The sequence below is a fragment of the Mustela lutreola genome, chromosome 8 (genome assembly GCF_030435805.1).
Source record: "Mustela lutreola isolate mMusLut2 chromosome 8, mMusLut2.pri, whole genome shotgun sequence".
In the NCBI taxonomy this organism is placed as follows: Eukaryota; Metazoa; Chordata; class Mammalia; order Carnivora; family Mustelidae; genus Mustela; species Mustela lutreola.
Window position 1 is genome coordinate 142,181,466 of NC_081297.1, and position 27,390 is coordinate 142,208,855.

Here is a 27,390-nt window from a genome sequence, read left to right on the forward strand (position 1 = left end):
CAGGCAGAGAGAGAGAGAGGAGGAAGCAGGCTCCCTGCTGAGCAGAGAGCCCGATGCGGGACTCGATCCCAGGACCCTGAGATCATGACCTGAGCCGAAGGCAGCGGCTTAACCCACTGAGCCACCCAGGCGCCCCAAGAATTTTTTTTTTAAAAGATTTTATTTATTTATTTGACAGAAATCACAAGAAGATGGAGAGGAAGGCAGAGAGAGAGAGAGAGAGAGAGAGAGAGAGAGGAAGCAGGCTCCCTGCTGAGCAGAGAGCCCGATGTGGGACTCGATCCCAGGACCCTGAGATCATGACCTGAGCCGAAGGCAGCGGCTTAACCCACTGAGCCACCCAGGCGCCCCTTATCCAGAGAAGAATTAATCTGCAACAGAAATCAGCCATTGTTTCTCAAACCAGTGTTTGCCATCCCTGAGAGGTAAAGTGGAATCCAAAATCACAGATCATATAATGCAGCCTCTGAGTGATTGTGCTGGAGTCAGGCAGGATTATATCCCAGTGTTGCCACTTCGCAGCTAGCTGACCTTGGACAAGCACTTCATTTTTCTGTGCCTTTTTCTAGCAGTACTTCCCTCCCAGGGTTAAATAAACTAAGAGGTGTCAAGTGATCAGAGCAGCAAATGTCTAGTGCATAGTGAGCACTTAATATAGATCAGTTATTAGTATTCAGCAAATACTCAGTAAGCCCCGCTCTGCCAGATGCTGGATACATTGTGTGGTGGGGAAGACAGATACTGTCCCTTCTCTCACGGGGCTGACACTCTGGGTGACTCACAATTAAAAGTAAGTAAACAAGATCATTATCAAAGAGAAGTACGTGCTGTGAAAAGAGTTAAAGGGATGATAGAGAAGGTGACCCTAACAGGTTTGGGTCCAAGATGAGTCAGTAGGGCTCAGTTGCCAATTCTGGGGTCATGGAGGAGAGGACTGAGACCAAGTGGCAGAAAGCGACCAGGCAGTGACTTAAGGCTGAGGAGTCAGCAAAACATCTGCGATTGTTGCATGGCAAGCTGAGACCTGAATGACCAGAAGGAGCATGTCCTCTGAGAACTAGGAGAAGGTGCCTTCCAGGAAGGAAGGGAGGGAACATAGGCAACCTCCCCAGATCTGGCAGTCTGGGGGAACAGAGAGCGGCCTGAGTGTCCTGGAGCATAAGTGGGGAAAGGGAGAGAGGTAATGCATGAGACCTGAGAGGTGGGAGGGAGTCGGATCCCATAGGGCTTTGTATGGATTTCATTCTAAATGTGCTGGCATGCTTCGGAGTTTTGTGAAGGGGAATTTGGACATATTTTGATGGCAACACGATCATTCTGGGTACTGTATAGAGAATGAATTTAGAGAGAGATTTGCAGGAAGATAGTTGAGCGATGATGGTGGTTTGGACAGAGCAGTAGCAGAACTAGAGAGGAGTGAGCAGGCTGGAGATCCGTGTTAGTGGTGGAGTCAGAAGACGGATATGCAAGAGAAAGAGGGAAGTCATCGATAATTCTTGCATTTCTGATTTGAACAACTAGCAGCTCATGAGCCTGTTTAGTAAGTGGAAGGCTGGGGCAGAACTCAAGGGGGATTGGGTGTTTGGGATGTATTAATTTGAAGATTCCTATCAGGCAAGGATTCCTGGTTTGAAAGTCATCAGATGATAACTAAAGCCATGATCCTGGATAAGATTTCCAACAGAGAGTGTCTAAATAGCAAGGATAAAGAGATGCAGGGCTGTGGCCTGGGGTCCTGCAGATTTAGAGGTTGGGAAAATAAGGAGGAATCAGAAAGAGCCTGAGAAGGAGCAGCCAGTGAATTCAAACTCTGGTTCTCAAAGTGCCGTCCAGGGACCAGCGGCCACTGCGTCGCCTAGCTCTTGTTAGAGGTGCTGAATGTCAGGCTGCACCCCCAGCCCTGCTGCCTCAGACACACCAGGGGTGAGGCCCAGACATCAGTCTTTGATTGAACTATAGGCCAAACTAGTGAAATGGAAGGAGAACTTGGGAAACGTGTGCTTTGAAAGGCAAGAGAAGGAAATCTTAAGAGAAGGAAGGAGTGGTAAATTATGTGTCCGTGCAGCTGCAAGCGCAACTCAGATGAGTACACAGGCCTGGCCGTGAGGTTTCATAATGTAGAGGTCACTCTTGGCCTTGACGAGTGTGATCTCGGTGAGCCGTGGGCGCAGTGGCAGAGTGGGAGCTGGAGAAGGAGTGAATGAGAGAGGGAGGGCGTGGGGAAGGCTATCGACCCTGTGTGCAGTCAAGGGTTAACTCAGCCAGCTTAGGGTGCTCAAACCCCATCCATTCCAAAGAAAGAACTGAGCCTTGACCAGTGGGTGGTAGATAACTTCTGAGACCTTCAAATATCCTACCTGGTAAGGGTATCTTTATATACCTTGGGCCATATCAGATGATTTCCTTTGACAAAGTGATTTACAGAAAACACCTGCCTTTTTTTTTTTTCACCCTGTGTCAGCTTGACCTGTCGGGGTGGGGGCTGGAGCTCGAGTAGTGAGGACTCACAGGTGCTGCATGCCCGCATGACTGACCCCCTGGACACCCAGGCTCAGGTCCCCTTCCCTGGATGATGATTTTCTGCACAGGTGTCACACATCACTGCTTGGAGAAGGGAGCGTTGTCCATGACTCCCCCACCCCCACCCCCACCCCCAGAAGGGACACCTGGAAGCTCACTCCTGGTCTCTCCTGGATTTCTGCCCTAATGTGCCTTTTCCCTCTGCATTTGTTCACCGTAACAAACCATAACCATGAGAAGAACAATTTTTTGGAGGCCCGTGAGCCCTTCTAATGTGTCATCAAACCTGAGGGTGGTCTTGGGGACCCTGCCACACCTGCTTTTGTGAGAAGTCTTGCAGTGATAGGAGCAGAGAAGGAATGAGACCTGGGGCTATGTACTGGCTTGGGGTGGGGGGATCTGGTTTGAGGAGCCAGGAAGACATCATCGCAAGCCCGTTGCAATGATAAGGTAGACAAGGGGGAGTTGGTAACTCAGGAGAGATGTTCTTGAGGCGGCAAGGGGACGGGGTCCAGGTCACAAGGGCCTCCAGTAGGAGCAGGGATGACTTGTTCTGAGTGGCAGGAGGGCAGTTAGAGAATGTGTGGGCTCATAGACAGATATGGTGTAGCGATGCTCATTTTGTTTCCTCAACGGACTGTGGGGTAAGGTCACCCTTGAGCATGCAGGAGGGGGGTTGTGGAGGACTCTAGGAGGTCTGAGGAGAGAAAGGGTCTGCTTTTTAGCTATTCTGGGGAACAAATCCTCATACAAGGAAAGTGCTAAGATGGCGGGGCAGGCGGAAACACCCCTCGGAGATCTCAACACCCATCAGAGCCCTGAGCTTTTCTGCATCAGTATTCAGCTGGGCAGGTGCTGGCACGAAGCAGGTGGATGGTGGGGATTAAAGCAGGGTTGGACGTTGCCAGCTGAGCGGGACAGAGGGAGAGAGGGTGTTTGTAAGTAAATCAGTGCAAGAGAGGATAAACAAAGTGTATCTGCCTGCAGTTTAATTTTGCTCCATGGTAAGTAATCAAAAGCAATATTTTAAAACAAATCTGGATTCATTTTGGAGAAGGAAGCAAGCACACGAAGTTTTCGGATAACATGGTAGACTTCAGATATGGTTTCCTGTTTCAACGGCTGCTTCCTGCTAGCTATACACTCTGGTCTTCATGGGGTGAGTTCACTTAGGGGGGAAGTTTGGGAAACCTCAGAAAATTCTGGAAGCCTGTCCTACCGGCATGACCCTCTGACCTGCTGGACCCCCTGGCATTTTCACAGGGGCTGTCTGAGGACACGGTCCAACTACAGGCAGAAGCAGTATTGATGGAACAGGAGGACGGAGGCTGTGTCCCTAAGTGAGGATAGGGAGGGCGGGGGACCAGATCAAGACCTCCTAGGGAAGGGAAGGGTGTTGCAGGGGTGGGCAGGGGTAGCAGACCCTGACACGGCCAAAGAGGCCAGACTAGAGGCCAAAGTCAGAGGGACCAGGTAGACTGTGGAGCAGGGACAGGTTGAAATACACCAGAGTCCCTCCCTCTCTCTAGGGCCCAAGGGAGGCGATGCTCTGGGGGTCCAGGCAGTGGGTCCAGTGACTCAGGCAGATTGGGTGTCCGGGAACAAGTCAGGGACCTCATTCCCAGAACTGGGGCACGAGGTGGGGATCGGGTGTTGGGAATGAGGCCAAAACCCAGTTATCGGAACTGGGACACTTTCCATGTGGGACTTGTGTTCTTTACAACCATCCTGCATAAATCCTGGTGAACGGGTTATGTCTGCGCCGGGAGCTGGCAGAACGGTCAGTATGAGAGGCTAGAGTGGTGAGGCTGCGGAGCACCCAGGTGCCTCCTGTGTCTTTGCCCGCTGCCCTGCCCCAAGGAGCCGCCTCCTTCCAGCCCCGCACCCCCAGGCTAGGTCCACCCTTGCAAGAAGAGCCTCAGAGTAAACATTGTTTATTTTGAACATTCAAATTTACAAAAACAAAAAAAGTAACAAAAACCAGGACACATCTCATACACATACACACATACGCACACATGTTGCATCTCATGTCACTTTATGTACAAAACCGGGCGAGGAGGAGGAGGGGATGTGCTAATTTCACAGTGTCAGACAGTTGGACGTGCTCACTCACTGCTCAGCCTGGGCCCACGCGAGCCCCCTCCCCACCCAGCAGGGGCAAGGTGGACTTTTGGGGGGGGGCAGGCAGCTGGGACAGAGGGGAGGAGAATGATCCCATCTTTGGGAGGGGACCCCTTCCCCAGTCTGCTCAAGGCAAGGTGCTGGGAAATGGAGAGGAACCAGGGACCCAGTTCTTGGTTGTGGGGGAGGACCACTGCATTGTGGAGAGTCAGAAAACTGAGATCAGGTCTCCAGAAGTCCTGGCTGGGTGGCCCCAAGAACCACTCACCCTCCGGGGACCCCTGCATCCTCATCTATAAAACGAGGCTGGGGCCTCTTGAAGAAACCTTTCTGCCCAAAGCTGTGGTCCTAGGTCATGCACAACTGTGGCAAGATGATCTGATCCCTCAGGATGTTAACCGGAGGTACAGCATGCCACAAAGGGGGGTGAAATCTGGCAGATCAGAGCTGTGAAGCACCTGGCGCAGGGCTTGACCAAAGCAGAATTTTGAGAAAGATCAATCTCCCCTCTTCCCTGCCTGGGACTCTTGGGAGACCGTCCAGCTTCTTCTTCCCTTTAGATTCTCCTGGAAACTCGAGCCAGTTGGAGAAGGGCTGAGGCCCATCCTGGGCCTCTTCCTCCATCACCAAACCTGGGAGGGTAGTGAATGGGGTCAAGCACATCTCTTTAGGGCAAAACCCACTGGGAGCAATGATGCTCGAGTCTTACTCCACACAGAGTAGGGGTGCCTGTCCCTTTGGTCCTGGCTATAACCTGCCTTGGCTTAAAGTCTGGACTCCAGCACCTGCCAGCTGATTGACACCGGGCAGGTGACTTAACCTCTCTGTGCCCCAGTTCCCTCCCTTGGATCACGGGGCTGAGAACAGTCCCAGCTTGTGTTGTGAGGATAAATGAGATGATGCCTGTGAGGTGCTCAGCACAGGCCTGATACTTTAAAAAGATGGAACAAACAGACTCCAGCATCACCGTTAGCCAGGGTAGCTCAAGGACACAAGTGAGCACCGTTTCTAGCTCCTCTTTCCCCATCTTCTTGGCTTTGCCCAGGAGCAGCTGGACAAGACCAGAGCCGGAGTCCGAACAGCAGGTGCTCGCAAAGGTGAAGAACCATTAATGAACGAAGGAAGGGTGGGGACTTTCAGGGTTTCACCTTCCTTGAATGGAAACGGGCACCCAGGCCACTCACCAATGGCCCAGACTCACAGCCTGCACCTCAAAGCCTCTAATTTGTTCCTGTGCCCTCTGGAGGGCTGGTCAGGGTGACTCAGATGGGGACCAAGGTCTGATGTCTCATCATCACCAAAACAAAGCATAAAGGACTTGGGAGGATGCCTCTGGGTGGGCTCAAGTTCTGTCCCTTCCCTCCTAGACCCTTTCTTTCCCCCAAGGCCTCCAGAAAACCTGCTTCCTTAAAACCAGTACTGGAAACCCAATAAAACCCAGTGTCCCCAGAATCTGGGTTCCAAATTCCGCTGTCACCCCAGCAACAGCGTATGTCATTAAAAGATGCATGACCCAGCACTTGGGCTGATGTCATTGGCTGTTACCAGGGCAACCCTGGTCTCAGCAGGTTCTGGCGGAAGCACGCCACGCCATAGCTGCTGCTTCTAGGGGGAGTTGGGGCTGTTGTGCTGAAAGGTCTATTTGTGCTCTTGAACTGGCAACAAGCATCTGGGGGCTGGAGGCAACAAGTCTTGGGGAGGCGTCCATGGCAATGGGCCCCACAGCCTGCTGCTCTCTTGCCTCCTGCCCCAGGCTGAGTAGTGGTGGGGGGCCAAAATAGGGAGCAGAAAGTGGGGCACATGCATCGGTACCTGCTCGAGTCAGGTAGTCTGCAGCTGCCCAGACACCTCGTTGTAGGTGACTGGCAGAGGGGACATCTGCTTTCCATTCCTGCCAGAGTGCCTGGGGATCACCCTTTTCCTCCCCCTACTTCCTAGGGTGGCGGGGGAGGGGGGCGCTGGATGCCAAGATATTTGTGTGTTTCATAAAGGAAGATGTTCATATTGGAAAGCATTCTGATCTCTTTCAAATGTCCATCCTCTCAGGTGAAGGCTGGACGTGAAGACACTCATGGGCAGGCAGTATGGTGTAGGGGGAAAAAAACACTGAAGGTAGTGTCAAAAGCCCTGGGTTCTAGTCCTGGTTCTGCCACATTGTGCTTGCGTGATCCTGTGCAAGTCACTTGACCTCTTGGAGCTCTTCCCCATCTATACAAGCAAGAAGTCAGACTGAGTGGTTTTTCTCAGCTTTTACATTCTTCTACTCTCTTGGGGGAGCTGGTGAGGACTCAGGGTGGGGAGCTGGAAGCCACCAGCCCTTTCAGATGGGCAAGGGTGCCAGGCTGTGGTGGTGGTGGGGGAATCCAGAAAAGCTGGTTTTTACAATCTGTGCATGAGGTTGGTCCGCTTTGTCCCTCGCCCTTGCCCCGGCTCCTGACTTTCTGGAAGCCACTGCTGACCCTGACCCATGCCTAGCCAGATCCCATCTGCTACTTACTCTCAGGATCTGCCTCTGGTTCCTGGGCAGCTTCGGGCTTGCCCCATCTGATCCACTTGGAACAATAGACCACCTCACGTCTGATCTGGAGAGCTCTCCGGAATGACCAAAGCAAGGGTTACAAATGAGGAAGGCCGAGCCAGAGAGGGCAGGGACTCACAGAAGGCCACACAGCAGGTTAGCAGCCAGGCTAGCCAGGAACCATGGGCTTCTTCTCATCCAGTGTTCTGCACACCACTCCATGCTTCTCCCCTCTTTGCCTACTTGGTTTCTCCCCTCTTTCCCCAGAGGCTGCAGGGCCATGCAGAGGGAGTAGGTAATGTGGCTCTGCTGTAACCTGGGTCCCCTGGGCACATGTCTCTGACACAAACTGCTTCTAGCCCAGGCTGAAGTGGCCCAGGCCATCCTCGGCATGGAGAGGTGACCTGCCAGTTAGCACACTTGTGGGTGGGCACAAGGGGTGACTATGGCCTTTGGGCCTCCGAGGGTCTTGTCCCTCAGGCTGGAGCTGGAAGGGGATGTCCTGGAAATCGAGGTGGGGGTGGGCCAGGCATGGAACCAACACTCAAACCACTGCACACACAGAAACGAGGGAAGAGGAAGAGAGAAGGGGCAGGAGGCTCTGTCAAGATCCCGCGGCCCTGCGCTGGCAACGGGTGGAAAGATGGAGGAGGGAGGAGTCTGAGTCTCCTGTCTCTGTCATCCCCCTCTCAGCTCAGGGGACAGCTCTAGAGTCTGTTGTGGCCCTGAAGGTGAAGGGGCCAGGCCTGTTGCATGGGGGACAGGAGGGCAGATAGCCAAGCCTGCTGCTGAGATAGTGGGTCCTTCCCTCATACACAACCCTGTGGGACATGCTGTTGAGATCAGTGGAATCAGACGTGGCTGAGGGCCAGCGTGGGTGGGGGTAAGAGAGAGCTCCAGTGTAATGCTGAGAAGGTGGGCAGTGCTGGGGGGGCTCTGCTACCCCCCCCACCAGGCCCTGGACTCACCCCAGGCTTGGCCTGTTGGCTTGAGCTGCTTGTCCCCATCCAAGTGGGATTAGGGGACAGGCGCTGCAGGGCAGGACATTCTGGAGGTGTGGGTATAGGTGGGGAAACAGGTGGCATGGCCAGGAGTGGGGCGGGAGGGGAGGCCAGTGTGTGGGTAGGCCGAGGAGGGAATGTGTGCCCCCACCATAAGGTCCCCTGGCAGGCAAGGGAGGGACCCTGGATGAGGCAGTCCCTCATGCTTTGGCCCTCCCCTTGCAGACATCAAAGGTGGCCTTTTTTGCACCCCCGAAGGCCTCCACCAACTTGTCTTCCCAGGGGAGGACGTTGCCCAGCAGTGGCCCGGTACAGTTGGCAATGCCCAGGACTTGGGCAGGTGTCAGGATGTGGTCCCACAGGTTAAACTGGGCGATGTCACCCACGAAGGCCTGGGTGGCATCAAACCGGCCGCCCAGGGTATCCTGGGCCAAGAGAGCAGCAGAAAAAGGAGAGAGAAGAGAGACATGGAGTGAGCCATCGGAAAAGACAGGCAGACAGACTCAATCAGGCCCCAGATCCCGCTGAAGTCCCGCCCCTGAAGTTCTAGCTCCGCCCCAAGCTCTAGCTCCACCCCAAGCCTCCAGCTCTGTCCCCGAGGTTCCAGCCCTTTGGGCAGGTCACTGCTCATTCTGAGTCTCAGTTTGCCCATCTGCAGAATGGCTGGGTCAGACTGAGTGATCATTGCTGTGCTTTCCAGGGTCCCTCTACCTAACTCCTCCTTCCTAGGGTGAGTGTGACATCTATTCAGGCCTCAAGCCCTCCCAACACCCTGAGGCTTACCTGCTCCTGGCCCAGAATGAGGATCCCATGAGGCTTGATGGGGTGCCAGGCGGCCAAGTTCTCACCGGAGCCCTGCAGCTCCCCGTCCTGGTAGGCAGACCACAGGCCATCCCTCGTGGTCCAGGCGACACAGATGTGATGCCAGCCATTGTCCTTCAGGCTCAGAGGCAGCTGGGCCACCTGGACATGGGTCCCGCAACCCCAGGTCAGAGGTGTCACAAGTCCCAAGGCTGGACCAGTGAGGTGGGGATCAGGAGACCCGTGTCCTTTCCAGGGACTGAGCCAAGGCTCGATCCTCCCCTTCCTCTCAACCCTGTGCCTTTCTGACCACTTTTTCCTCTTTCCCCACAACTTAACCAGGCAGCTTCTCTTGGATTGCAAGGGACTAGTCAATATTGGGGTTTGGGTGTTTCCAGTTACCTTATTTAACCCCTCACAGGCCTGTCAGTTCATGTGGGGTGGGAGCCACATCTCACAGCCTCTGAACACCTCACACAGTGCCTGGCACACAGCTGGGCTCAGGGAGTCCTAGCAGCCTTGGACTCAGAGCCTGGGCACTGGTATCCAGCTCTGGCTCTGCCACCCAACCTCCTGCAGGACCTTGGGGAGGCTGCTCTCTCTTCCCTGGGTCTCAGTTCCTCATGCAAAGGATGCAAAGGTCAAGCGAAGGGCAGCAAATACACAGCCACCTCTGCCTCGTCCACCCAAGGCAGGCACGGCTAACCAGTCATGAACCCAGGCTCAGCCCTGGGATCTTTCCTACCACAGTGCTCTGGGAAGCTGCTGGTGATTGATTAGCATTGGCCTGTGAGATGAAAGGTACTTGCTGCCTGTGGATTTGGGACTCCCGAAGGGCTCTTTCATCTCCTAAGTTCTGTGAGATCACGCTTTAATACAACATTCTCTGAGGTCCACTTAGTGCCAGGCTTGTTCTGGACACTGTGGATCTGGCCCTAGCTATAAATGAGCTGAGTCTGCAGGGGAGGGAAGAACTTCAGGAGCGATAGAAGGCAAAATAACCCGGGGCCATTTGGGAGGTCCGGAGGAAGAGGGAGGTGTGGGACAGCAGACGAGGTATTCAAACACGTGGGGAAGGACAATGGATCTGAGTGTTCCATTGCAAGTCAAGGCAAGGTGGGGACACAGCGGGAGCAAAGGCTGAGAGGCTGGAATAAAAGGAAAAAGGAGTAATCTGGGAGGCCGACTTTTAAAAGATGCTAGAGGTTTGTGGAATAGGGCCATTGTGGGCCCTGTCCAGGGTGCTGAATCCTTTCCACGGAGAGCAGAGTGCTGAGCTTGGGCAGGGCCAAGGATGGCGCCCAGGGGGTGAGTGAAGGGGACATGGCAGCAGGATCTAGATGTAGTTCAGCTACTCCGGTCTTCTTAGGACCTACTGGGCTACAAGAGAAACTCACTGTCCCCTGGGCCCATCTCCTTCCTCCTCCTCCTTCAGGACACCCATGAAAGACACCTTTTGAGCTGGCTTCTGATGGGTGACAGCCGCTGCCTAGCAACTCTATGTGGCTGCGGGTTGGTCTTGAGTGGGTGTGATTTGTGGTGTAAAGACCACCATGCCTGCAAATCCCAAAGCAATATGGCAGGTTGAGGAGGATACTGGGGAGAGTGAGGATGTTAAGATACTCCCTCTTCTCCTGCTCAATCACATGCCCCTCCCACACCACTTCCCCCATGTCCTAGTCCTAATCTGTGGACAGGCCCAGGGAGGGCTGTGGGGATGGGGAAAATGGGTGCCCAAGGCCAGGACAGTGAAGAGGTGAAGAGGAGGTTTCTGCAGCCCAAGACCATGAACCATATCACCAGCCCTTTGCCAGCTGTGTGGCCTGGGTGCATTTTTGCCCTCTCTGAGCCTCAGCTTCTCCATGTGCAAAACAGTGACAATAAGGTGGCCTACCTCCCCATGCTATTGGGAGGGTCAAGGGTGATAATGTGGGTAAAGTGCTTAAAGGCACAGGCCTGGAATGATACCGGCTCACATGTATCAAGCTTGCTAAATGCCAGGCTTGCCCAAAGCCCTTTACATGTATTTCTCACCATGACCCCATGAGGCAGAGACTATTATTGTTCCTTCTTGGCATATAGGGAACTGAGATACAGGAAGGATAAATGACCAGTCTAAGGTCACACAGTAGGTAAGTAGCAGAACTGGGGTTCGAATCCAGTATTCAGGCCTGACCGTGGCACCATTCTATTTTCTGAGTGATGGAAGGGGCAGAGGGGCTGGCCGCAGGAAAGAAGGGGGGCGAGGAGTCCACCGGCACTCCCTCCCTACGTAGGTCCCTGGACCTCATTCTCTTCTCTTCTTGTCCAGGAGAATGAGCAGAGCCCTGGAACAGACCCTTCTTGCCCTGCTCACACAGCTGGGTCACTGGAGAAGGGCCATGAGCTTCCTCTGTAAATGGAAAGGCCATCACTGACAGCCTCTCTTGGCTACAAGCCCATCTTCAGCCAGCCCTAGGTCTGGTTTGTCTTTGTATCCCCAGAACCCAGCCTGGCATTCAGTAGGCATTTCCCATGTGCTGACCCTGCTGAGCAGGAGAATGTAAAGGGCCCATATGCTTGGGACCCAGCCCAGTGCAGGGGCTCCTGGAAGGGTAACCCTGCCCCCCACTTTCTGCCCGCTCTGCCCAGCCCCCACTCACCTTGTCATTGATCAGCAGTTCCATGGGGTCCTGGCCCGCCTCCAGCAGTACAATCTCATTGGCCTGCCCGGGCACGGAGTAGGAGAAGGGCGTGCCCTGGCCACTGCCATCTGACCTGGAGCGCAGCCACATGCAGACGGTAAAGGCATAGAGCTCGGGTAGTGCCTTCCGCACACGGGCGTACATGTAGTTGTTGCGGATGGGGATGCTGATCTTGAAGGCATCTGGGGGGCTGTAGGCCGAGGACCCTGAGGGGGGTGGAAAAAGCGGACATGGTGGGGTCAGTGGACACTGATTGGGGGCAAGGCAGACTCTAGGATGAGGGCTCCTAGTCAGTCCCTGGGCAGCTGCCACATGCCAGGTGCCTTCACAACCCTGTCTACCCTGCTTCTGGACACAGAAGGGCTCTGGACCTGAGATGTCCTGAGTTCGAACCCTGCCTCTGCACTTTCTAGCCACATGAACTTCCACAAGTTCAACATCACCGCTCCAGGCTTATGTGAGGGCTAAGGGGGACAAACCATGTAAAGGGCGCAGCCCATAGTAAATGCTCAACAAACATGAGCCATGGCAATGACCATTTTTCTGAGTTCTTTGCCTCATTATTTAACAAGCACTGTGCAGAGCCTTCCACCTGGCAGGCACTTCGGTAAGTGCTTTTGTATCCATGATTTCCTTCATTCTTGTGACAACCCTAGGAGGTAGCCACTATTATAATCCTCATTTCACATATGAGGATGCCTTGGCACTGAGATTAAGTCATCTTCTCAAGGCCACACAGCTGGTCAGTGGCAGAGCTGGCATGCAAACAAGATCCTTGGGCAGGGGGTAACACCTACCACACCCACCTCCAGGGTAGGAGGTCCCCTTCTCTAGCTGGTTGTTGAAGGCTGGTGTTAGGGGGTTAGGGGCTGGTGGACCCAGGTTTCCAGGTCTGGTTGGGGTTAGGGATGACGGCTGATGTGCTAAAGCAACATGGGAAGAGAGGAAGGGACTCAGTGCCCCCTTGAAACCCATTTCATAGATGAGGAAGTCGAATCCCAAGAAGGGAAACAACTTGCCCATAGGCACACAGACATCCAGCCTGGTTGTCTGCCTCCTCCCTGCCCTGCAGCCTCTGGAGGGAGCATGTCCCCCAATCCCTTAGAAGATGCAGTACAGAGGGGCTGGTGGCAGGACCGAGGAGGGATAAGTTCACCTTTCTTGTCTTTGTGCTCCAGCCAGGAGGCTGAACCTGAAACCCACCAGGCTGTGCCTCACCTTCAGCTGTGTCCCTGCTCTGGCCCCTCTACTCCAAAACCGACTCTCCCTCTGCCTTCAGCAACTAGCCTGAGGCCTGCCTCCTTCAGGAAGCTCTTGGATTTCCTACTCCTGAAGTCACATCCCACATGCAAGCCAGTCCCTGATAATTGCTCATGATTCCCCCAGTATCCCTAACTTGTCTGTAAGCCTCTTAAGGGTGGTCCTCCGAAGGTTTCAAAGATGGAAGGTCCCTGGGAGCACAGGGACCCTAGATCTCCATATTTCAGATGAGAAAAACGAGGCCTGGGGAGAGGAAGCAAAATTCCAAAGTCACAGAGCAAGCCAGTGACAGCTGTGGAGCTAGGGGCCAGGTCTCCTGAGGCTCAGACCTGGGGACTATCCATTACAGCACATTTCTCAAACTCCTGGCAGTGCCAGGCCCAGGTGCTAAGCAAGTACCTAAATTCTGATTCACTGAAGGTGCAACTTTGTGGGGCGGTTAAATGCATGGACTTTGGGAAAGTCCAAACCTCAGACCTGGTTTGAGGTCCAGATCCACTACTCACTGGCTGTGTGACGCTGGGCAAGTCACTTGCCCTCTGTTTTCTCATCTGTGAACCAGGGACAATAACAGTATCACCCCCATGTGGTTTGTGAAGGTTAAACAGCCCACTCTCAGAATGTAAGGGCCATAAAATGCTAACGGTTAAGAAAAATGATATTCTCCGTTAATTCCCTCCTTCTTGGGTTTCGCAACCTCTTCGCCATCTAGCTTTAGCCTCTGGAGAGCATAGAAATATTCTCAAGTGAATCTGAGACCTTGAGGACCCATCTGGGAACCAAGGCCCCACCTGATGTGTCCTCTGCGGGGCCCCAGACCCACCATGTTCCAGTCCGGCCACACGGTCCTGCAGGGCGTCCAGCTCCTTCTCCACTTCCTGCCGCTGCCGCTGGCTGCTGTGACTGAGAGCCACGCGCTCCTTCTCCAGGGCCAGCACCTTGGCCAGCAGCTGCCCTTCCAGTTCATCCATCTTGGAGTGCAGGGCGGTGGGCACCGCGGGTGCAGGGGCTGCGGCGGTTGAGAAGTTCACACGGGCTGGGAGCTCCTGCTGCTTATGGGGCAGAAGAAAGGGCATGTGAGGTCACTTGGACGGTGGAAGGAAAGAGATACAGGGCTCAGAGATGCCCACCGCCCCTGCTGAGTGATGCCAGGTGAGCCTCAGCTTCTCCAAATGCAAAATGGGGATGGCAATGCGAAATTCAGGCAATACCTGTTCAACGAAAGAACAGGTTCTTTCTGCTGCCAGTGCCTAATGGTAAGTTGAAAGAAGGCTGGCTCTGCCCTCAAGAACATCTCTGCCTATGGTTGCGGGGGTGGGGGGCTAGAGGCGGAGAGCTATAGAAGCTCCCCTGGGTGGTTCTCACCCTGCAGTCAGGGTTGAGAGCCATTGCTGAGTGGCTCTCATAACACAGCCTGTATGCTGATGGGGCCTTGAAGGGGTGGACTGTCTTAGTCTTCACTCATTCACTTGCCGGGCTTCTCTAAGATGGGGCAAGTTTCCGTGGGGGCACTAGGCAGATGCAGAGGCACGAACCAGGGGCTTCTGGAATAGGACTGTGGTGGTGTGCCCATTCCAGAGCAACAGGTTAAGGTCATGGGTTCTTATTCAGACAAACCAGGGCTCAAATCCAGCTCCAGAATCAATCTGCTATGTGACCCCCAGTGCATGCCTCCATCTCTCTGAACCCGTTTCCTCACAGGGAACAGGGACAACTGTACCTATTTAGAAGGGTTGGGGGATGGTCAAGTAGTCAATGCCAATGAACAGAGCCTGGTTATTGCAATTACTGCCCAGGGCAGAGCGTTGTAAGCTGGTCTCTGAAAACCCTTATCTTGCCCAGGGGGAGGACAAAGTGCTTAGAGTTCCCCCATCTGCTGTCTCATGACCCCATCAGGCAGGAGAATTAGGGCAGGGGCTCAAGGGGAGCTCTCCTCCCCCTCTCCTGCTGGAGGAAGCCCCCATCTGGGGTGGAAGAAGGCAGGGGAGGCTGCCAAGTCCAGACTCTGGGAGGAGCTAGTCTTTGGCAGGCAATAATTCAGTGAGCTTCTAGGAGCCAAATTAGAACTTCCCTGTCCCCTTGGCTTCCTCCACACTCCCCAAGGGCCCAGGAAGCTCCTGCTCAGTCAGCCCGGGGCCTTGCCCACAGGCTTAGCTCCAGAACAGAGCTCACTGAATTCTCACAATTCCTTCACTGAGCAAGGAATCCGGGAGCACCTACTAGAGGTTGGGCCCTGCACCAGGTGCTAAAGAGACAGTCAAGGGCAGAACAGAAAACCAAGAGCACAACTTAACATTTCCCGATTGCCCTGAGCCTCGCAGGGTTGGCCCCTCAGCTTGGGGCGAGTGCAGGAGACCCCTCCCCGGCCTCACTGGCCCAGCCCTGGCCCCGCTGGTCGTTTGCTGGATGTGACTGGGCAGATGCCTTTGCCTTGACGTGCCTGGTTTCTAGCCGTGTGAGGAGGGGAAAAATGGGTATCCTGCCTCAGAGTGCCGGAAGAAGGGGTGGGGAGGCCAGCACCTGAGAGATGCTGCCATGACCTCAGGCCTGGGAGTTGGAGGGACTGATACCCCACCTCAGGAGTGGGAGCAGGGGGCCTAACTTCTCTGGTGTCATTTTCCCTCATCTACAGAGGGCTTGGAATGCCCATTTTGCAGACCTGCGGTCAGGATTAAATAGTGGTGTGCAGGACAAGAGCCTGGGCCAAAGCTGGACCACAGGGGCCGCCTTTTTGCCTTTTTTTTTTTTTTAAGCATTTATTTACTTATTTGGAGAGAGAGAGAATGAGAGAAAGGGCATGAGCGGGAGGGGCAGAGGGAAAGGGAGAGAGAATCTCCTGCAGGCTCCCACTAAGCACGGAGCCTGATGCAGGGCTTGATCTCATGACTCTGAGATCACGACCTGAGCTAAAACCAAGAATTGTACACTTAACCAACTGAGCCACCCAGGTAACCCTAGAGGGGGTCACCTTTATCCCCCATCACATCCTGCGTAAGAGGGCACAGCCGCCCATCCATGCTCGGCCCCCGGACTGGGGTGCAGGCCAAGTCCGTGGGGCATGGGCTGATGAGCACCTCCGGTCCCGCCCCTTATTACCTTCCGATACCCTGTCTGGAGGGTTCCTTCTAACTCCCTGGGTGCCTACGAATCCTAACTCTGGGGCTTACTAAACGCAAAGCCTCAGTTTCCTCTTCTGTGAAATCGGGACAAGGGGCCCCCCTCCGTCCATCCCCAGGACAGATGTAAGGATGGAAAAGTGGAAGTAACAGGCCCTCCCGGACTGTACTAAAGCCAAATGCAAACTGTGAGCCTGAAGTACACCAGCCAGTGAAGAGCAAGATACTTCCAGAAACTTCCACTGGTCACAAAAGCCCAGGGAGTGTCAGGGCCGGGCAGCCACTGCATTTAAAGTGGCTGAACTTCCAGGAAATCTTGGGCTGAGGCAGTTAGCTCCTAGAGGGCATCCTGTCTCGGTGCCAGCGGGGCCACGGCTGGGTCTCCTGGGCTCCGGCACCCTTGATCCTCAGTTTCCCTCTTTCCATGGTGCCAAGCTTGGCAGGAGGGCCACACGTCTGAATGAGGCAGTGTGCCAGGCTTGTCCTTGGCACTGCACATATATCTACTCACCAGTCCTCAGAGCCGCTCATTTTGGTTGCTACTCTCAGTGCCCCCATTTCACAGAGCGGGGAACTGAGGTAGAAGTCCTTTTGAACTTTCTACAGTAACGGGGCTGGGCAAAGCTGACACCCTTGGAGCTCTTGGGCAAAGCGTTGTCCTTCCTCAGAGGAGGAACAGGACATCTAGTGCTATTTACACAGACGCCGCGGCGAGGAGGAGCCGTGCAGGCTGAGGGAGGCAGGCGTGCAAGCTGTCCTTTTGTTGGAGTCCCTAGCCTTGCCGCTGGCAGGAAGGCCAGGGAGGAGGTGGGCCCTCCAGATCGTGTGCAGCCCCCTCCCCACCCCAGTGTCTGAATCAGAAGAGCATGACTCCCCCCACTTTCCCATCTGCTGCGGGCGCAGGCTGGGCCGCGTGGGCTCCTGGCAGATGCCAACCGGGCCCCTAGCCCAAGATGGGGGGAGGGATGATGATGCTGTCACCCCCACTCAGGTCCCGAGGTGGCGGGGAAAGGGGGGCTCTGAACCCACAGACTGTTGCGCTGGGAGTTTGGGTGGGGTTCAGCGTAAGTATACCGGCCCCAAGCCAGAGCCCAGGGCTCCAGCCCAGAGCAGCGCCAACGTGCTGGGCTCATTAGCACTCGGTGATAAGAATGTGACAGTGGCAGCTGTCCTCATCGTCACGTACTGCGTGCCAGGTCCTGCACCAGGGAAGCCTGTGCACACATTTCACAACCCCTCTTGACCATCTGGGAAAGTGAGGGGGCCCACTTTACAGATGAGGGAACTGAGACGGTGAGCTCAAGTTTCAGGAACCCCAGCCCAGGCCCTTTTGGTTCCAGAAGCTGTTTCCATTCCTCCGTCCTTCCCTCACTGTGTGGGTCCCAGTTGGCCAAGTGGGCACAGTGCTGGCTGCCCTGCCTGCCTGGCCCACGAAAAGGCTGGGAGGGTCCCACAGGCTGTCAGACCGCGGTGGGCGGGGGGTGGCCTCACAGAGGGACCCAGAAAGGAGGGACCTGTCTAGGCAGGTGGCTTTGAGGCTGGGAGAATGTGGGGAGGACCCAACCACCTCATCCCCAGCTGGGGTCTGCTCCTTTCCTTCGGGGAGCAGAGGGAGGGCTCTGTGCACAGCTCACCCCTGCCTGGGCTGCGCAGGGCCCTGTTCCTGGGGCAGCATGCAGGGCGAAGGAGGAGAGGCTTTCCTGAGGCACTGTGTGGGGGGGTGGGCTCCTCACCCCCCCCATCTGACCACCCCCAGTCCAATGTGGATCTGCTGGGCTCACAGCTGGGTTCCACCCCCCTAGTGACCTTGCATAAGGTGGCGTGCCCCAGTTTCCCCAGCAAAAAGGTTCAGCAATAGCATCTCAGTGCACCTTGAGAAGTGAGGGAGTCATGATGCCCTGAGGGCAGAGCAGGTGCAGGGGTGGGGGGGGGTGGGGGGTGGGGGGGTGGAGGGGGAGCGCTGTGTCAGTTATTATTACTACTACTTAAAGAGTTCTTGAAGGGGCCCATCCTTCTCCAGCTCCAGCCATAAATCTTTTTGTTTAATCATTATGTTGGGAGAAAAAGCAAGTTACAGAAGAACAGTTAGAGACCATTTGTATGAAGTTGCAGATTCCAAACCAGATCATGTATTTGTAAAAAGCAGGAACAAACACCGGGGGAGAGATGAATACAAATTCGGGGCAATGGGGACCCTCTCCTGGGGGTGCGTTGTCTGGGGGCTGGGAGCTGAGAAGCCCTGAGGGGCACAAGCTGGCTGCAAACATTCTGCTTCTTGAGTTTGGGTCTCCGTCTGGATGGCATTCTTTATTCCTTTGTGTTATGTCTGAGATACTCTGCAATGACTTTGTTTAAAAAACAAAACAAAACACATAGGGAGGGACGCCTGGGTGGCTCAGTGGGTTAAAGCCTCTGCCCTTGGCTCAGGTCATGGTCCCAGGGTCCTAGGATCAAGCCTTGCATCAGGTTCTCTACTCAGCGGGGAGCCTGCCTCCCCCACACACCTCTGCCTGCCTCTCTGTCTACTTGTGATCTCTCTCTATCAAATAAATAAAATCTTAAAACAAAACAAAACAGGGAAAAATCCAAAAGCAGAGTCTCTGAGGGTAGAAGCAAACCCTGAATCTTAATGGTGGCTTCACTTGGCTCCTTGGGCTTCCCTAGTCCAGGCCCCGGTCTCCTGGCCCCTACACTAACCCTTCTCCAGGAGCCAGTGGCCTAACTGCTTAAAATCCTCCAATAGCTCCCCTCCCCCACCCATTAAGTCCCAGCCCCTCTGATCTCAGCCCTCACTACCCACCCCTGCAGGCTACACTTCCTTCCCACTTAAAGTCCCCAGCTGCCCCTCCCCCAGCTCCCTCCCACCCCAGAGGCTCCATCTATGCTGTTCCTTCTGCTAAGAACACACTTCCTGCTCCCGCTGCTCCTTCCCTGGCCAAAGCCCACTCCCCCTGCAGATGGCAGCTTTCCCGACCCCTGATCTAAGAGGCTCCAAAGGGAGAGGAAAGAGGGCTTCTTTGGGGGCCTGCAGAGTCTTCCTTCCTCGGTCCCTCCCTCCCTCAACCATTCGCGTGTCCACACAGGCTGTGTCATGAAGTCGGGCACAACTCTCGCATCAGACAGGCCAGTGTCCTTTCTAGGACCCCACTTCCTAGGTCTGTGGCCCTGGGCCAACTGCTCAACTCCCAGGACCGCTGGTTTCTTCAATTGTAAAATGGGGATAATCATCGTCTCTACGTTTTGGAATATAATTAATAACCAGATGAGGAACGTGTGTGAGGGCCGGCATATGAGATGTGGCTAATCAGTGGGTTTGACCAGGAGGAGTGTTCGCGTCTGCAGAGGGGCAGGAGGGCACAGAGAGCCATACCTGTGCAGTGGTGGGGCCTGGAGTCAGCTGCCCAGAGGGCAGGGACAGGGGCCAGATTAGCCTGCCTCCGTTTCCTCCCCTGCCATATGGGGACAGTAACAGCCCCATGGTTCTTGGGTCCCTAGAACAGGCTGGCACAGAGGGTGCCCTCAGTCCTGCTGTGCTGTGGCTCCAGCACCTGGAGTGAGGCGGGCGCCTGCCCCAGGCCGTGCTCTTTGCTGCTGGCCGGGAAGGCCGACTGGCTTCGGGGACAGTACACATGCCCTCACCGAGGCGTGGGCTCTGTGGGGCAGCAGGGGTCAGGGTGAGTCCGGGCAGGGCTCTCAGAGGGAGCTTTTCTCCCTGGGGGCTGGCCCAGCAGGCCTGTGTCTCCAGCCCACCCCGGTGGGGAGGGTCAGGAGAGCAGGCTGCGGAGGCCAGACTGATCCTTGTCTCTGGGCCCCCAAGGCTGATTTGGAGCTGTAACCAAAAGTAGACAGATGGGTTTCTGTGTAGTGGGGGGGTGGGATGGGGGGTGGTGGTGTGTGTGACAGGTCAGGGCGCTCCCTGAGTGGGGAGGCCAGGAGAAGAATCTCCGAGCATCTGTCCTTCCACCCTCCTGGGCTCAGAGGCCCCAGAGCAAGTGACAGGACACCCCCAACGCCTCTCCCTTCAAGTACTCTCTGTCATGCTGCCTCACGGAGGTGGCCACAGAATTCCCTCTCAGGTCCAGCTTGCCCGCATACTTCTGGGCTCTGGCCAAAAGTCTGCAGCAAAAACTCAGTATCTCCCCTACCCACAAGCCCATTTTTACAGAAAACCCTGGCTATGCGCTGAGCTCAGCTTCTGCTGTGCTGTGTGACCTCGGGCAAGTTGCTCAGCGTCTCTGAGTGGCAGCTTCCCCTGGAGTCAAATGAGGGGCGTGTGGGGGCACATAAGTGCTTCCACTTTCTTTGGTTGTCTCAGCCCCCGTCCCCAGAGTTCTGTGGGGACCATGGGCCCAAGACTATCCCCGGGAGACCCCACCCCATTTCCCCGTGGTGAGGAGAACCAACCCCTGAGCTCTTTCCACCTCCCACAGGCAAGGACTTCACAAAATGGCCAATAAACATAAGAAAAGCTGCTCCATATCATGAGTCATCAGAGATCCACAAATTAAAACCCCAGCGAGTTCACTACACGCCCACCAAAACGAGGAGGGTTTTAAAAATAACCATACCACGGCTGGCAAGCTTCACGCACAGGTGGGCATGTCGACGCTTACTGCCACTTTGGAAAAGTGTTTGGCATCACCTCCTCACGTTAAATAAATGTCTCTCCCGGGACCCAGACACCCACTCCTGGGGATGCAGCCAGGAGAAATGAGGGCTTATCGCCACCGAAAGATGTCACAGGAATGTTCACGGCAGCCTTATTTGTCATAACGTCAAGCCAGAAACACCCCAAATGTCCATCCATAGAGGAAGGGTAAGAAAACGGAGGCATCTCCATATGTCGAAACACTATGCGGCATGGAAAAAAATAACACACCACTGACACAGGCTTGGTGATCCAATGTCAGACATAACATATAACAAAACGTCAGACACAGCAGGGTGCGGCCATCTGAGAACGCTCGTATGAAGTTCAAACCCAGGCAGACCACATCTTTGGTGACAGAAGCCGGGGGAGTGGTACCTCTGGGGAAGGAGGGATTTTAGGGGTCCCAAAGGAGACTTTGGGAGGCACTGGAAATGTCCTCTTCTCAATCTGGGTGGTGTTCTCAAGGATGTAGTCATACGCGAGTCTTCACTGAGGTGTACACAAGATTTGTGTGTTTCATATGTAAGATATATGAGTTCTTACATGTCTAAAATATAAGATATACCTCAAAAAGGACCCTGAGTTCTCCCAAGCAGGCTTGTAAGGGCAGGATGGCCTCCTCTCTTGGGAGAAGGGCTGCCAGGGAAAGGGCCCAGGATGACAGCACAAGAGGGCCCCTCCTGGGGTCTGGCCCCCACCCCCATCTCACAGATGGGGAAGCCAAGGATCAGAGAGAGGGAATTTTCTTGAGGTCACCAGCATCTAGAGCCAGGGTTTGAAACACCAGGTTTCCTGCTACGGCAAAGGTATCACACTGGCAGGAGTGGGGTTAAGGGCTTCGAAGTACAAGGGGGGGGGGGGCTGTCGGGGTCTGTAGGTGGCTGCTGGGCACTGAGGATCCACATCCTCAATGGGCAGAATCTCTCTCACTGCACTCCTGCCAGCCCAGTTCACAGCCAGAAAGGCAGGGTGAGGGGAACCAGTCCCTGCCTAGCAGAAGCTGCCAGAATGGGCAGCAGTGGAAAAGGAAAGCAAAAGCAACCAATAGAGTTTAGAAAAGGCACTAGGAGATTCTCCACGCCGCTGCGTTTATCTGCAGATGTGCCTCAGAAACTAGAGGCATGGGAGTGGGTGGCTGGGGGCCTTGCGGCACCCCCCCCCACACCCACAATTCCTAAGCAGGACACATGTGCCCAAGAATTCCCAGTTTAGAGCCTAAAGGGTCAGGACCAAATCCAGCCCCTCCTTGCACCCATTTTACAGATAAGAAAATGAAAAAAAAAGTCAAGGGAGGTGAAGAGCTTCAAATCACAGGAACTTCACTTGACACCATCAGCCAGCCTACTTCAGAGACCATTTAGAGCTGGAAGTTGTCTAGAGAACGTTTGACCCACTGTATCATTTTAGGGAGTGGAAACCGAAGCCCGGTCAGGGGGGATGGGGTGGTGGGCCTGGCTCCGGTTCCTCTAGAGTCTCTGGTCTTCTATGTCCTTATCTGTAAGATGGGGACACATACAGCCCACTTCCCAGGGCTGAAGACTGAAGAGCTAATAAATATGACTTATTGTTATCTATTTTCAGCAAAGCTCCCACGTGAGCCTTCTGATGATCTTGCCAGCCGGCAGGACAAGTCTTTGAGGACTGGCCCTCCTCACTCTTGCTCTGGGTGCGCTGATGCAGAAATGGCTCAGGGTCATTGACAGGGTCAAACCCAAGCCCCACTGCTGTGTGACCTTGGGTCAATTGCTTAACCCCTCTGAATGTCGGTTCTTTTTCCATCTGTACGATGGGGAGGAAAATTGTTACCTCCCTCATGGAGAGTTTATGAGGATTAATGAGAGAATGAGAAGTACCCGACACATGGTAAGCACTCAGTGAGTGTGAGCTGTAATCATTATCAAGTTCAGGGTCCCCTGTGACCATCATCAAAGAGTTCCTTATCCCCGTCTTCCCACTCCAAGGTGGGGGTAGGCCACCAGCTAGCCAGGCCGGGTTAGGGATGTGGTTTCAGTCAAAGAACTGCTGATTAAATCAATCTTAAAAAGTTTCATTTTACAATATATTAAATTAGTGCAATAATGGAACCCCGGAACTTGCATATATGGCCAGTTGCCATACAGATGGTTCAACCCTTTTAAAAGTGGTTCTTGGCCACAGCCATAAAAGATCAATATCCTCTGACCCGGTAATACCACTCCTGGGACTCCAGCCTCAAGAAACAATTCAAGACTTAAAAAGAAAAATAAATAAAGAAAGAAAACCAAAACCCAAACAACTATCTGCATGAAATTGATCCTGCAATGAGCATCTAGAAGAAAAATAATTAGGAACGATCGACATGTCCAGCAACAAGAACGATCAGAGGATTCACGGATGATGGAGCCGGAGTCAGATTCCAGCAGACTATGGCCGGCATTAAAATGGTAATGACCAGCAACCAGGAACCGGGGAACAATGTCTGCCTCTGGAGAAAGGACCAAGAGGGGCTGCAAAAACAGATACCATGGTGGAATGAAATGCGATTTCTCCCCCAACCAACACCTTTTGACTTTTTTCAAGGAACAGCCACAACAATAACAAAAATAAAAACACACGGAAGGAAGACAATTTCTTCTAAGCCCTCAAACGGGGCCCTCACTTGAGGCCTCAGGGGGAGGCCTGGGCCAGTGTGGCTTTCCCTCCCCTTTGGTAGAAGGCTGGTGGGGTGAGAGAGGGGGTGACGCAGAGATGTGCGGAGTGGAGACAGGCAGGGATGTGCCCAGGGTTATGGGAGCAGGAGTGGGGCAAGGAAAAAGACTGTGTGTCAGGGAGGGCCTCTGGGAGGTGGTGTCCTCAGAGCAGACTCCTAGATGATGAGTATGGATACTCTGGGGGTAATCTGGACAGAAGCAAGAAGGAACTGGGAGTCTGGCCTGCTCTGAAATGACAGCCTGGAGCAGGCTGGATACTTTGCACCACAAGGAAGCCCCATGATGGGCTTAAGGAAGATCCCCGGGGCTGCCTGGAGGAAGAAGGGTGGAGCATTGTGCCTGGTGGGCTGAGGAGGATGCGGCAAGCATCCAGAGTAGCGGAGGAGCTTCTCAGAGCACACCTGAAAGGGAGGTTGTCGGAGGACTGGAGTTCAGGTTGGGGTGCCTTGAGGGCAGGGGGCCAGTGCAAAGTCCAGAGGGAGTTGCTCAGGTAGCAGGTGGATCTATCGGTCTGGAGCTCAGGAGAGAAACCTTGGGTGGACGAAGTTGGCTGGGGCACATGGGTGTTGGAAGCCGCAGGGTGTGGCTGAGTTCACCCAGGGCAAGTGAGAAGAGAGCCAGGCAGGGCATGACCACTAAAGGAGAAGGACCCCAAAAGGGGACACAGAAGCAGAGAGGAAGAAGGAGCAGGTAAGAGGTTTCTAGAAGCCAAGGGCATGGAGTTCTGTGGAAGGGAATGATGGATGGGGTCAGATGTTGGAAAGGCATTCAGCAAGATAAAGACTGAATCATTCCTATTCAACTGATCCACTTCCGTGATGTCCCCAGAGCACATTCAGTGTGCCGTAAAGGGGGAGAGAGGAGTGGCAAGGAAACAGATCTTGGGAATCCAGGGACATCCTACTGAGGATACTGGATGAGAAGAGAGGGGAGGAAGGAGGCAGAGGCTACGGGACGCACGCGGTCCTGCTGAGATCGGTAGGCTGAGCCCATAGCAGGACTGTTGGGGTCCAGACCCCATCCCTTCCCAAAGGCCCCACGGGGGCTGGCTCTGGGTGCTGCCAGGCTCCACAGGCAGACCTGGTAGACCAGCAGAGCCCCGCCCTTCGCCCTTCATGTCCACTGCACGCAGAAAGCAGCAGGGGCTATGTGCAGGGAAGCCAGGGCTCTCCCAACTTGGGAGGCCGAGCTGGTGCCAAATCCCAGCTGCCAGGATCCCCGCCCCCCAACCTCAGCGGGCTAACTGGAGGGGAGCCCACCCTGCCAAATGCACAGGTGCTGGGGGAACAGGTCCAGGGCAAGCCCAGCTCTGCCAACCCCAGACGTGGGAGGAACCACGGGGGCCATCTGGGTATGGAGGCAGGAGTGAGGGCAGAAGGCAAGAGGAAGTTTACTGGGAACTACAGCTTTTTTTTTTTTTTTTTTTTTTAATGTTAATAAATTTTCTTTCCGGGGCACCTGGGTGGCTCAGTCCTTAAGCGTCTGCCCTTGGCTCAGGTCATGATCCCAGGGTCCTGGGATCGAGCCCCTACATCAGGCTCCCTGCTCTGTGGGGAGCCTTGCTTCTCCCTCTTCCACTCCCCCTGCTTGTGTTCCCTCTCTCACTGTCTCTGTCTCTGTCAAATAAATAAATAAAATCTTAAAAAAAAAAACAAACCACAACAACAAACCCAACCTCTCTTTCCTAAAAGGAGAGTTTGATCCCATTTTTATTTCTGCTACTTAAAAAATTAGCAATATTATATCTTAACGACAAAAGTAGCAATCACTCACACAGACCGAGCACACATGGCTGCCGACACTATTCTGGGCCATTCGCAAGGACTAACTCACTCAGTCTTCCTAACACCTCAACGAGGTAGGTGTTATTGTTGTTCCCATTTCACAGGTGAGGAAACTGAGGCTCCCCTGCACTGTTGAATTTCAGTGTTTCCCTGATTATCTTCCTGCTCTTGGCTCTCTTGTCCTAGAAAAGCCCCAGAGCCTAAGTAGGAAAAGGGGCTGCTGCCAGGCTGGCAGAAGAGCCCCCTGGGCTTTCCTCCTGCCGCTGTCACTCACCTAGGAGGGCCCTGAGCCCTGGTTTCTCACAGGTAAGTCGGGAGGGGTGACTGGGATGGCCTGGCCACACTCGGATCCCCTGTGGGGTGGGTGCTGACCTCAGCACAGACGGTCCGGAGGGTCACGGGGCCATGGCACTCAATGGCCAACCTTTCCCACAGGCCAAGTCTATGCCAGAGCTCGATGTGAGGGAGCCACGAGGAGGGGGAGCCTCTACATTTCCTTCCTTCCAGCCTCTCCTCCCTCTGCCTTTGCCGGCTCCAATCGGCTGGGGGAAAACATGAAAGGGGGCTTTGGCCTCTCTCTCTCCCCTCCTCTTTCTAAAGATGCCCCTTTGCTGGCATCTGGAAATCATGGATGGCTGGGGCTGCTCAGTCCCCCTCTCAGACCCCCTGTGTCTGACCTGTCCCAGGGGCTTCCGAAGAAGGTGTGCGGAGGAGGAGGAACGCGCGGGACGCCCTATTCTCCACCCAGAGCTGCTGGCTTCCAGGTACTGGGGGCTGGGCCCGCGCCATCTAAGCCGCCGCCCTTGGGTCTGTGGTCCGAGGCCGAGCGGGGGATACCGGGTTGGGAAGCGCTGAGGGACACCGGGATTTGGCTGATGGGACACTCTGGTCCCTGCTCTTCGCAGGACAGCAGCTTCCGGAGTCCCTCGGACAGCGCCTCCTAGCTTCCCGCCCCCACCCTAGGAAGAGAAGGGGAAGGGGGCTGCTTTGGGGGTGTCTGCAAGAAACAAACGAAACGGACATCTAATGAGGTCCTACTACGTGCCAAGCATTTTCACATACCTACATTTCACTAAATCCTGCTACTTGCGGACGCCGTGACGCCCATTTCACAGATGCAGAAACTGAGGCTCAGCACAGAGGAGTCTGGAGGAAACCGGGAGGGGAACGAGCCTTTCCCGCGCGCCCCACCCCCGTGCCGGTGTCTCACGGACCGCAGGCGCCGACCTCCCCTTTCCGCCCCTCGCACACCCCCCGCCGCTGCCCGACGGCGCGCGGCGCTCACCTCGATGCGGTCCAGGCGGTCCCGGAGGGCGCGCACGGCGTCCTCCAGCTGGAGGATGAGCGCGGGCGAGTCCCAGGGCCCGTCGGCCATGGCGTCGCGGCGGGGTCCCGGGTCCTGGAGGCCGCGCGGCAGGCCGCTCTCGCAGCGGCCCAGCTTGCCGGTGAGCTCGCGGATGGTGTCCTGGTCGGCGCGGATGCGCGCCTCCTGCTGCAGCGCCGTCTGGCGCAGCTGCTCGGCCGTGCTCTGCAGCAGCAGCAGCTCCTCCCGCTCGCCGGCCGCCGCGTCGCCCTGCTCGGCCCCCGACGGGCAGGCGGCCGCCAGCGGCGTGCAGAGGAAGCGGCTGAAGAGGGGCGCGGGGGGCAGCGGGTGCGCGCTGGCCGCGGGCGCCCCGGGCAGCGCGGGGGGCCCGGCCGAGCCGCCCGCGCCGTGCAGCGCGCTCAGACCGCGCTGCGGGCCCGGGGACGCGGCGGCGGCGGCGGCCGAGGAGGCCGAGGCGTTGTCGGCGCCGCCGGGCAGCGCCCGCGCCGGGCTGGCCGCCAGGGGCACGCTGGCGATGATGCAGATGACGGCACCGAGGAACGCCAGCATGCCCGCGGCCAGCAGCACGGCCAGGAACTTCAGCGTGAGGCGGGCGGCGGGGGCGCCCGAGGCCCCCCGGCAGGCGCGGCGGCGGGGTCGGGGCGCGGGGCCCGGGCGCGCGGGGCCGAACGGGGCCGAGCGGGAGCCGGAGCCGGAGCCCGAGCGGGAGCTGTTGCCGCGGCCGCTGCTGCCGCCGCTCTGAGCCCGGGCGGCGCGAGGAGGAGAAGGCGGCGGGCGGCGGGGAGGGGGAGCGGGCGCGGCGGCCCCGCCCCGTAGGCTCCCCCGGGCCGGCCCTGGCCCAGCCCCGCACCCGTTCCGTGCCGGGCGCCGCGGCCGGGGCGCCGCCGAGATCGTGATCCAGCCGCCCGCACCGCACC

General features: G+C 55.7%; 1 protein-coding gene across 1 annotated transcript; it reads right to left on the reverse strand.

Annotated features, from left to right (window-relative positions):
- Positions 1-4,437: 4,437 nt before the first annotated feature.
- On the reverse strand, positions 4,438-27,390 carry NPTXR (neuronal pentraxin receptor). The gene is made up of 5 exons (XM_059187003.1): positions 26,435-27,390; positions 13,732-13,960; positions 11,607-11,854; positions 8,947-9,126; positions 4,438-8,588 (listed from the first exon to the last, which is right to left on the reverse strand). The coding sequence occupies exons 1-5, from the start codon at positions 27,020-27,022 to the stop codon at positions 8,364-8,366; spliced, it is 1,470 nt and encodes a 489-aa protein (XP_059042986.1). The 5' UTR covers positions 27,023-27,390; the 3' UTR covers positions 4,438-8,363.

Coding starts and splice junctions, on each gene's coding strand:
- NPTXR (XM_059187003.1), bottom strand. CDS start 27,022: ATGCTGGCGTTCCTCGGTGCCGTCATCTGCATCATCGCCAGCGTGCCC. Junction 11,855..13,731: donor TGTGGCCGGACTGGAACATG/GTGGGTCTGGGG, acceptor CACCCCCCTCAG/GGTCCTCGGCCTACAGCCCC. Junction 9,127..11,606: donor AACTGCTGATCAATGACAAG/GTGAGTGGGGGC, acceptor ACCCATGTCCAG/GTGGCCCAGCTGCCTCTGAG.